The following is a 12,408-nucleotide window of genomic DNA, read 5'->3' on the forward strand; positions in this document are numbered from 1 at the left end:
CCAGAACTTTTAAAGGACTAGAGATGGAGTGTGGAACAAGAGCATAGTATTTTATGTTAAGCGTTAAACATGCTTATATATGTAAAAAAACGGCTGATATGGGTAGAGAAAGCACTATGTAGAGGAGCAAACAATGTTTCTACCTTCTTCGGTCATCATCAGGTTCACAAAGAAAGAAAGAGGTAACTGACCAATAGATGACTATATGTTTGAAGGCAGTTGTGTAATTGAGTGTAGGAGTGTAGAGGGCGTGCAATCAAATATCATTTCTTAACCTCAAAATTACAAGAACCGATACACAATTTGAAACAGGAATCCACTGAAAAATCACCCATACTGGACTATACATTTCTTGGGACTCAGCACATGAAACAAAACAAAAACTCAACATTCTAAGAAACCAAATAAACACAGTCATAAAAATATGCTCACCAGATAAAATTAATGACAAATTAGACAAAATAAAACAATACTTCATCAACATCAATAAGTTTTTTCCACAAACTGTAGAAAACATTATACGCACACGACATAAAGCAAAATCAACTAACAAAAGTAAATATACCCCACGATTCAAAAACTCACGAAACCATATTCTGCTGGATGCCATATATTTCCGACATCAGCAGAAAAATAACCAACATTTGGCAAAAACTAGAAATAAAATATGACATTCCAGTTAATACCAAATTTATTCAAAAACCAGGCACAAAACTAAGGTCTATACTGTGTAAAACCTACACTGACAAACACCACACCAACATTATTTATAAAATACAATGTGATAACTGCTACAACTATATTGGAGAAACAAGTAGAAAAATTGAAACCAGATTCAAAGAACACAAAAAGTCACCTTCACATGTTTTCAAATGCTGCAAATCAAATAAGCACAACATAACCATAGAAGACACCCAAATACTAAATGAAGAAACAAACATAATAAACAAATGCAAAATTAAAGAAGCCTTACTGTATAAAAAAAAACTAAAGCCCAAAATAAACCAATACAAAGAAAAACCTTTATACCTATATTAATAAATATAATCCAACATCTAAGCACACCCTCTACATTCCTACAGTCAATTACACAACTGTCTTCAAACATGTGGTCAGTTATTTGTCAGTTATCTCTTTCTTTCTTTGTGAACCTGACAATGACTGAAGAAAGTCGTAAAGTTGTTTGCTCTTCTACATAGTGCTTTCCCTATCCATATCAGTCATTTTTTACCTATATAATATTCTCTACAAGTGGGTTTTCTTGTCATCATGGATTACTAAACATGCTTGTAAAGCAACTATGTTGGAACATAAATGTATGCAATTTAAATGTATCATGTCTGCTGAAACACCAAAATATTCAATACACAGAATATTAATCATTAGATCTTTTTCTTGCTACTAAATTCTGTGAGTGGGAGATGCATGTCTTGCTTCATATTAAATAAAACTGGGTTTACTTTATCTTATTGCTTGAATGTTTGTATTTATATCATTCACACACCACAAATTAATAAATAAAACAATGGCTATTATGTATATCTTTGGTTTACCAAACTCCATATACGTTATGGAATTTTGGAAATCGAGGCTGATGTATTTATGATAATGTTTGTTCTAGAGAACAGTACTAATACCAACAAAAATGATGTCATTATATTGTAAAGGTGTTGTGTGCATTTAACTCATTAAAATTACAATAGATTTCCTCATGGCATCAAATATAGGAGGACTACAACAAGTTGAAGTGTAGATACCCCTTCACAAAGAAGCATTGATGCATTAAGGATTGTGAAGTTTTATGTAATATCAATTTTATCATTATCCAACTTTCTACTAATTAATGATATTTGGCAAGACATTTTGTTTCATCAAATTTGAGTTTGAATTTTTAACATACATACATACTGTCTTCTCTTTGAATGGAAAAATCTGTAACGGGAATCTTTGACACATATTCTGTGTTTCTTCATGTGTTTCTCAAGCCCTGTTTAAGAAGTTTCTAATATTGAAGTGTTTATGATTGTTTTTTTGCTGTTGTTGTTGTCTTTGAAGGAGTGTGCTTTTCTAAGTGATATGTTGTTTTTTTTGGCAAGGTTCTTGTTTTTGTTATTTATATCACATTTGGAAATCATTCATGGCCCATTGATTAGTATGTCAGATTATGAACCTGCAGAACTGTTTGTTATGGTCAGATTTTGTTCAGTCTCATTATACAAGGTTTTGGTACCAAATAAAGGTATTGATATTGGAATGAATTCAGTGTGACAAACATTCTAGTATTATAGTTTGTAACTAAAAGGTTTCGTGTGTTCTTCATAGCTTCTAAACGATGATGACTGTGAAAGTAGTTACAGGAAGTCTCAGGACATGCTTCTTCCAACTTTTCTAAAGTCAGAACCCCAGGAGCAAGTAGGTTTTTTGTCCTTTTATATAGTTTAAAGCCATAAGACATCAATTTTGTTATTGCCACATGTATTAATTTTACACATTTTAACAATGTAATGTGTACTTGTTTAAATTTTTTTTTTTTTTACATGTCTTAGAAAATGTCACCCACTTTGCTTTTGTTGTACTTGCATAAGAGAAGAAAGTGATAGAACAAAATATTTTGGTTGAAGTGAGGCCTAGCTCTGTCCTATAAAACAGTTTCTTTTGACAGTTATTGATGCTCTTCTTAGCTATGTGTTTTGGCACACACATAGCAGTCCACTGAAAGAGCTATGTCTACATGAGAATTTTCTGTTCATTTGTAGCTTCAGGTGTGATAAATATACTGAATTTTCTTTTGTCACTTGTGTATTAATCTCTATTCACCATGTGGTGGTATAATAGCTTCACATGTGCATTTAAAATAAATGTAATTATGATTTCAAAATTTTGAAATACTTCAGTGATTATAGAATGAGTTATTCACCTACCTTAGCCACAAAACATTTTATTATTTCCAGCAGAAAAACAAAAGAAGTATTATAAAAATAAAGTACACCTTCACACAAAAAAAAAAGGTTAAATGCTAGTATGCAACAATTTTATAATTTTCTTATTTCTGTAAGAAGTTTACTGAAATAGCATTTCTGATATTCTTCAAGTAATCTTTCTCTCACTTTTAGAACAAAACAGATGCCTAGGGACAGAAAAGTAGATTTTCTTTTGATTCTTATGACTCAGATTTTAGTACAGTGGTACACTTTACTTCTTGAGTATGCTTAATTATTTATACTTAGTTAACTTACCTTGTGGCATTGTTCTTAGTAAGTGCCATTTTTGTTTTCTTCAATGAAATGTTCTAGGGGTTAGTTCGGCAATGTTAAACTAATTGATATGATATTAATAATATGAGCTCAAAACAGTGAGACGTAAGTTTTAAAATAATCTTATTTTGTATCACATAACCATCTACACTGTCTGAGTTAATTTATATAATGGTTAGTTTATTTTATTCTGTTGTAATTCAGCTATGCTGTATTTTACTTTTCATATACAGTTTTTAAAGTATGATTTACACATTACTTCTTGTCTTTACTCAAATTGTTTCTTTCAAACTGTAATCTAGCTGTTGCAATGAGAGAATTCTGTTTTTGAACTTTTCAAAATAAAGCTTTGAGCAAGTGGTTGGATACTTCCATAGTGGGCAATAGCTAATGTTTTTTGGAAGCTTGCTAAACTAATCATTTGGTGGCTTAAATAAAGGCCACCTTAGATGATTTGTTTAGCATAGACTGCACAATAGAATACCAGCTTGTTCCATTAAATGTATTAGGTTTCGTTTGTCCAGATGTAGATATGATTCTTGTGGTAAATCATTTAAATGTGTTTGTTGCTTGTAGGTTTAAAATGTGTAATCCTGCATATTTTATACTGTTATGATTCTTCATCTATAATTTACAGCTAATTTTATGTAACCAAAAAATGTGTGTGTGCATGTGTGTTTGCTAGGGAAAATATTCAGAATGTTATAGCTTATGTTGTATATCATATTAACCAGACAGGACTAGACCATTACATATTTGTTAAGCTTGAATTGGGTTACAGATTTAAGCCTGAAGAATGTTTTGTTAATTCTGAAAGTTCAAGTCTGTATTTAAGTCACCAGTGCTTTGAATGTTCCATTACCAACATGACATTCAATTGTTATTTCAAGTTGTTATAAAGGATTACTGTTGATAATCAAGTTATGTGATAACTATTTAGACTATTTTGATTGTAATTGTACAAAGCAAAAACAGAAAAAAAATCCTTTAAATTCTATAAAAAGAAAAATATATTCACCAAGAAAATAACACCAATGTTAGAGCATGTACAACCAGTGAATCATCTTCAGACTTGTAATTTTAAATTTTCATGAATGTTTACTGTTCTTGAGTGCAATTAGGAAAAAAATGTTATTCTAGCTTTAAAAGTAAGTTGAAAGAACATTTTTATCAAGCTGTAAAATCCCTATAAAGACAGTGTTCAAATGTTGTGGATAAAAATTGGTTATACATATTGCTAGTAACCATTAATTCATTCAATTGGTTGTTAAATCTATCATTAAATTGAAGAGTTTGGTCATGCAGTAAGGTTTTCTTGTATTTGCAAGGTGATCAAAATATTTTGGTCATGACATCAATGAATTCAGTTCTTTGAAAAAAAAAAAAGGCCCTTGAAGATACTGGTTCTTACTTCAATTGTTTTTGTTCTCATTTATGTACTTTCTTTCGTAGTGTATTTATTTCAGTGATTGCAGAATGGGGATGTCATGCCAAATGTTAATTACAGATCTGTTGTTGGCATCTTCCACAACTCTGTAATAAACTACCATGTACGAAGGAAATAAAAAGTCTTTTTGCTCTAAAAAATAACATATTGTTAATTTTTCTGTATGTTTTGAGATTAATTATCTATCAAGGTTTGTTTACTACTGCAAATATATCTATTTCAACTGTAACTACAGGGTATTCAGAAAGATCTATTTCAACTGTGCTACAGGGTATTCAGAAACTTATATATATATATAGATCTGTATTTCAACTGTAACTACAGGGTATTCAGAAAGTAACTACAGGGTGTTCCTGATCTATTTCAACTGTAACTACTTCAGATATATATATATATAGATCTATTTCAACTGTAACTACAGGGTGTTCAGAAAGTCCCTGTGCACTTATATATATATAGATCTATTTCAACTGTAACTACAGGGTGTTCAGAAAGTCCCTGTGTAGATCTATTTCAACTGTAACTACAGGGTATTCCCTGTGCACTATATATATATATAGATCTATTTCAACTGTAACTACAGGGTATTCAGAAAGTCCCTGTGCACTTATATATATATATATATATAGATCTATTTCAACTGTAACTACAGGGTATTCAGAAAGTCCCTGTGCACTTATATATATATATATAGATCTATTTCCTGTAACACTGTGCACTATATATATATATATAGATCTATTTCAACTGTAACTACAGGGTATTCAGAAAGTCCCTGTGCACTATATATATATATATAGATCTATTTCAACTGTAACTACAGGGTATTCAGAAAGTCCCTGTGCACTCATATATATATATATAGATCTATTTCAACTGTAACTACAGGGTATTCAGAAAGTCCCTGTGCACTATATATATATATATATATAGATCTATTTCAACTGTAACTACAGGGTATTCAGAAAGTCCCTGTGCACTTATATATATATATATAGATCTATTTCAACTGTAACTACAGGGTGTTCAGAAAGTCCCTGTGCACTTATATATATAGATCTATTTCAACTGTAACTACAGGGTATTCAGAAAGTCCCTGTGCACTTATATATATATATAGATCTATTTCAACTGTAACTACAGGGTGTTCAGAAAGTCCCTGTGCACTTATATATATATATAGATCTATTTCAACTGTACAGGGTACTATTTCAGGGTATTCAGAAAGTCCCTGTGCACTATATATATATATAGATCTATTTCAACTGTAACTACAGGGTATTCAGAAAGTCCCTGTGCACTATATATATATATAGATCTATTTCAACTGTAACTACAGGGTATTCAGAAAGTCCCTGTGCACTTATATATATATATATATAGATCTATTTCAACTGTAACTACAGGGTATTCAGAAAGTCCCTGTGCACTTATATATATATATATAGATCTATTTCAACTGTAACTACAGGGTATTCAGAAAGTCCCTGTGCACTTATATATATATATAGATCTATTTCAACTGTAACTACAGGGTATTCAGAAAGTCCCTGTGCACTATATATATATATATAGATCTATTTCAACTGTAACTACAGGGTATTCAGAAAGTTGCACAGGGTATTCAGAAAGTCCCTGTATATATATATAATAGATCTATTTCAACCTGTGTATTCACTTATATATATATAGATCTATTTCAACTGTAACTACAGGGTGTTCAGAAAGTCCCTGTGCACTTATATATATATATATAGATCTATTTCAACTGTAACTACAGGGTATTCAGAAAGTCCCTGTGCACTATATATATATATATATAGATCTATTTCAACTGTAACTACAGGGTATTCAGAAAGTCCCTGTGCACTTATATATATATATATATAGATCCAACTGTACAGGGTATTCAGAAAGTCCCTGTGCACTGTAACTACAGGGTATTCAGAAATAGATATATATATATATATAGATCTATTTCAACTGTAACTACAGGGTATTCAGAAAGTCCCTGTGCACTCATATATATATATATATATATATATAGATCTATTTCAACTGTAACTACAGGGTATTCAGAAAGTCCCTGTGCACTTATATATATATATATATATAGATCTATTTCAACTGTAACTACAGGGTATTCAGAAAGTCCCTGTGCACTTATATATTTATTAACAAACAAAACTACACAGTGACTTTCTGAACACCCTGTACTATGTCAGAACTGTGAATATTTCTAGTTTAATTGTAATTACCACATCAAGACTGTGAAAAGGCCTAATTGAACAGTAATTGCTACACAGGACTATGTTTATGGCTCTATCTCAACTCTAAGTGCTATATAAGAACTGTGAATATATGTAGTTTAATTGTAAGTAATTGTCACACCTAAACTTAAGACCAGTTTCATATATAGTGCCACGTTCTTACACTAGAAAGAAAAATAAATTCAAATACACACACACAAACACAAAGACCAAAAGTCAGTATGTCTATCTGTTTGTTCCTTATTTAACTACTACTAGATCGCTGAGCCAGTCTCAATCATGTTTTCTTGGATGATAGTTTGGAACAAGGGATATGCTAATAGAGGGTTCCCAACCTTTTCCACCTACATTGTTGCTGTCATTGAGAGTGTAATATCTTTGATGCAAATTAAAATTAACTACATTCATATATAGTGTCATGTTCTTACACCAAACAAAAAAAAATTATAAAATTTTCCATATTCTAATGGACTGGTGGTAAGTCTTCAAACTTACATCACTAAAATCAGGGGTTAAATTCTCATCAATGAGCACGTCAGGTGGCTTGATGTAGTTTTACTGCAAGAAAACACATACACACATTTACATTTTCTGTAACACAATTTACATACAATTTGTAGAGGGAACATAAACATCTTGGAGACATGCACTAGCACTCTCTATGGAGGAATGCAGTCAAAAAGAAATGGCTGTCACTATTGCAACAGTGTATAAACTCAGATGAAGTTGATATCGTAACAACCACCATGATGCAGGTATGAAGAGCCATTTCTTGAGTTTTGCCCACCTTCTATTTTTATCTGTGATCTTACGTCTTCATCCAATTAAGACACTTCTGTAGCCAATGATCATCAGTTAATTAACTAATTAATGTGAAACAGTGTACAAGGTGTTAAGAGGTGGATGTTGAAAGTGGGTAGCATCCCTACTACCATTATTTTGGCCACTACCTCTTCATACCATGTTTTAAGTGTGTGTGTGTGTGTGTATTTTTTATTATTTTTTTTAGAGAAAAGTAATACTGATATAGTTAAGTAAATTATATTAAAATCTACTAAAGGAAGGACTACATTAGAAATGGTAAATCCAAACCTTTGACTAATTATAATAGTTTGTTACAACCAAAAACAAAAATAAAATAAAAATGCTGCTCTAATTTAAAATATCCCAGGGTACAAGCTATAATGTGGGATTATAAAATGTACCCTGGGATTTGGAAGTGACTGAAGAAGTAGGACTCACATTGTGGTGGGGATACACCATCTATCAGTCTTAACTTTTGTTTGCCAGTCGCAAATAAAGAAATAAAGGAATAGCAATAGAAATTAAAATTAAAGATATAAAAATGGAAATTCAATTAATTTTTGTCTTCTTCTTTACTTTGAAGAGCAATCACCTTCCAACAACTGTCTACAGTTATATATAAAGGTTATATAAATGTAGGACATTCTGGGCTTGAGCACCTGCATCTCACTCTCCTATAATTTGTATTTCTGTACCTTTAATTTTAATTTCTATTGCTGTTTCTTTATTTTATTTTTTTATGTGAGACTGGCAAATGGAGGATGAAACTGGTAGATGGTGTATCCCAACTGCAATGTGGGTCCTACTTCTCAGTCAGCTCTAAAATTAGGGTACATTTTATATCCCACATTATAGCTTGTACCCTGGGATACTTTAAATTAGAACAGCATTTTTATATTATTTTTGTTCTGTCTTGTTTTTGGTTATTACAAATTAACACACACACACATATATATATATATATATATATAAGAGTTCTTAAAGGTTACACAACACTTTTGTTGAGGTAATAATGAATACAGTTATAATATGTTATAAATAAATTGTATAAAAGTTAGAGTTTTTGCATTATTTATCATAGCATCCACACACACCCACACACACATCTTGTAAATTTATAATGTGGAAAATTGGTTGGTACCTCAGCTTGTGTACTTGTTAACAGTCATCTCGTGATGACTTTACGTTTCTTAGTTGTTGCTATGTCTGAACCAAGCTAACATTACTCTGAACCTTCATGTGCTCTCAATGTTGTACTTAGTAACTGAGCGATGCTTTGAATATCGTTTTTAGACAGGTACATATCTTATACCTCATCTTCCATTTCAATGGCTTTGAAAAGTTGTTTGTTTTTTTTCTTTATGGTGATAAACATGGGCTTTTATTTAAGGAATAGTTGGGCTCTCCTGTTCAGAGTGGATATTGCACTGTACAGAATATTTCATATTAACATTTCTAGTTCTACATTTTATAGCTTATCTCATAGTTTTGTGTTTGTCTCATTTTATTCAAAGACAATCCATGTCTCAACCACTTTTGGCTGGATTTTTGGTGTTTCTGTCAACAACAAAATATTTTTAAAATGTTAAGTTTTCCCTGTTATTCCTCTTTAGCACACTACCTCTTCTTATCAGTAAATCATTTTTTTTTTAAACTACTGGTCAATTATCCATTTTTTTTTCTTTTTTCAATGATGAACTTAAAGGATCTTCTAAGTTTTATTTAATTTTTAAATAAATCCTTCAAGAATGATTTAATAATAATAAAAACATTTTAATTATAAGTTGTATTAAGTGTGTTGAAAGAGAGTGAAAACAGAAAAGTAAGTAACAGTAAGAATCAACAAATATGGATTTAAAATGAATAATGAAATTCCCTTCTTTTTAAATTGATTCTGTTTCTAGAATCAAAATGAAAGTAACCAAAGTGGAGGAGAGGCAGATTCTCATGCAACAAATCAGTCAGGTACAGGTGATCAGCTCTTCAGACATTTGGGGCTTGACACTTCTAGCCAACCAGGGAGCTCTTCAGGCCCACCTACTTCTCTAGCTGATGTGATTGGCACAGTTACTACTAAAAGAAAGTCCTCTGACTCTATATCAGATTCATCCACAGAAACTCCACAAAAACGTCACCATCATGTAAATATATGATTCCTAATTCACAATAAAGATTTATTAAAAATAAATAAAAAACATTTGGAAATTTAAAAACTCGCCAATAGGAATTGTAAAAATAATGAGTACAATATACCAAGCCATTTTTTTGTTGTAGGCCAGTCACAAAATAATAATAATGAGAAGAATTACAAATGAGCAATTTTGAGCAGATTTTGTTTTCCTTGCAAGTCTTAACGTGTGTTTCTCATGCATTTATTATCATGATTCATGATAACATTTTTCTTCTTAGAAATGTTTAATTCCTTATAACTATTGTTTTTTTCCTATAGTTTATTTGTTTATTACATTATTTATAAGCACAAATAAATTGTTTTTTTAGAATTAGATATAATCTACAATAATGTACACAAACTGAAAATTGAGAAAGTAACATAACTATTGAATAATGGAAGTTTTATTCACTTGAAGGTTATTTAACTGTGGTTGGCAAGAAGCTCTGAAAGTCTGAGATTTAAAGCCCTAAATCCAAATTATGGCATTCATTAAATAAATATTTTGAAGTAGAAGATTTTATGGAGACAGTTACTTGTATTACTAAGTAGTCTGGATTACCAGACTGGTTATTTTGACACATCTTACAGCATGATGTGCTCCCCTGTTTAGATTTTTCATTTATTTCTCCTTGCACATTTACATTTTTACTAAAGTCTGAAAGAATTTATATATCAAGTTTTTTATGCTTATGTTAAATATCTTCTGTAAAGTCCCTCATAATTTCTTTTCTTCACAAATCTGAATTATTTTTCAAGCATGATGCAAAGTGAAGTCAATTAGGACTTTCATATCTATAATCTGACTGGCTGATTAACTTACTGAATGATAAACCATGAAAGTCTCTCACATTAAGCTCAGGCATTCCCCCTTGTAATGCAGTACAATTCTAAGCGTAATTAACTCACTTTTACTAAATATTTTTAATTGCAGATAGTTCATTATGTTATTACATTGGTTTATTTTTACCACTGCTAATGTACAAATAATATATAGTATGAGGTCTGTTTTGTCATGTGTTTTGTCATGAAAAATGTTGCTTAAAAATTCTTTCTTGGTAGTACAGTAAAAAAGAATGTTTCATATTGATAATGTGGCTTAAGATTCTTATATTACATATATTTTTACACTGGTTAATGGATTTCACTGTTTGATGTAAAATGTAGTAGGAACTTTTAGTTAAATGACTAACCATGCTCTTCGTTACTCTCTTTGTTAACCCATGATCAATTTTACAGTTATACTTTACTTTTTTACATTATCATGTTTATCTTCTGAAAATTTAGCATTACTTAAAATAATAGATTTAGAATAAAATAAAGTAATTATCTTTTGGTTTGATTAACCATAGTGTATCAAATAAAGTTATAAAAACTAAACTTTACCTATTACACTGCTCTTCTGATTAGTTTTTAAACATAGTTTTATCTCTCAAACTCTGTCATGTCAGAACATCTGTTATTTTGATATGCTTAGGTTCATTCTCTTATTAAAAACACAGGTATTATTGAATGATATTTGATAAATATCTCAAAGTTTTGATATATTGCACCTTTCATAATTATACTACAAAATCCCTTAAACTTCCCTATTGACTGTTTACCTATTTGGTTGCTTTGCAGATTTAGCATTTAGATTTAGCAGTTTGTTGCAGGTTAATTAACACAGACTGAGCTCAGAGTGAAATTCATGAAAAAAATTTTTGTATTAACTCAAGAAAAGTTTAATAAATTGTATTGAAACTTTATGTAAGATAATGCATGATTAACAGGCTCTTAGAAACAATGAAACAACAATAGGAGATTACAGCAAGCCCTAGCTATCTCTGAATTATAGACAGATCTACTTCTCTCAGAAGTGAAAATACCTAAACTGAGAGTACCAAAACGGCTTTCATAATAAACATTGTTTCTGTACAACTAACCATGCTATCACATAGTCAGGAAGGACACAATGTAACTACTCTATTTAAATAGAGAAGCAGAAGGAAATATTAGATGTCATGATTGCTCTTTTTATTCACTTGTCTTTACATTCATCAATGCTAATGATAAACAATAACATTCAATGACTGTGTTTCATTACTCATTCAAGGCTAGGATTTCCTACTGAAATAATTTTTTATTCGCTAAGTTACTAGTAATCAGCTCTTTGCAAACTTCTATTACTGAAACTATTGTTTTTATAATCACGAGCTAACTTTTGGATGGTTTAAGGAGCTTGATCTTCATGTATAATTTGGAAACAAAGTTCCTAACTAAGGTGGTGCATAATTTCATCAGGACTTGATGAGAATTTATGCTAGCAGTCATCTTCAAATTACGGAAGGTGGATCAGAGCTCGTAACACACTTCAAAATATATTATTACTTGTCTTATAAAACATATTTAAACACTTATCAAATGTTTAGCCATTTTATATTGAACGCAAATAATTTCTCATCATTTACCTTTTTGTTTGTT

The 12,408-nt window shown here is 30.6% G+C and overlaps 1 protein-coding gene across 10 annotated transcripts in view; it reads left to right on the top strand.

Annotated features, from left to right (window-relative positions):
• The window catches only part of LOC143246559 (uncharacterized), a 206,981-nt gene that overhangs the window by 169,561 nt on the left and 25,012 nt on the right, over positions 1-12,408 (top strand). For 8 of the 10 annotated variants that reach the window (XM_076493465.1, XM_076493464.1, XM_076493466.1 and 5 more), the window contains 2 exons: positions 2,323-2,412; positions 9,680-9,916. In XM_076493465.1, coding sequence (XP_076349580.1) covers positions 2,323-2,412; positions 9,680-9,916 — 327 coding nt within the window. The remainder of the gene's footprint in view (positions 1-2,322; positions 2,413-9,679; positions 9,917-12,408) is intronic. The other 2 variants (XM_076493473.1, XM_076493471.1) reach the window with 1 other exon arrangement.

This window comes from Tachypleus tridentatus, chromosome 3 (genome assembly GCF_004210375.1).
Source record: "Tachypleus tridentatus isolate NWPU-2018 chromosome 3, ASM421037v1, whole genome shotgun sequence".
Lineage (NCBI taxonomy): Eukaryota > Metazoa > Arthropoda > Merostomata > Xiphosura > Limulidae > Tachypleus > Tachypleus tridentatus.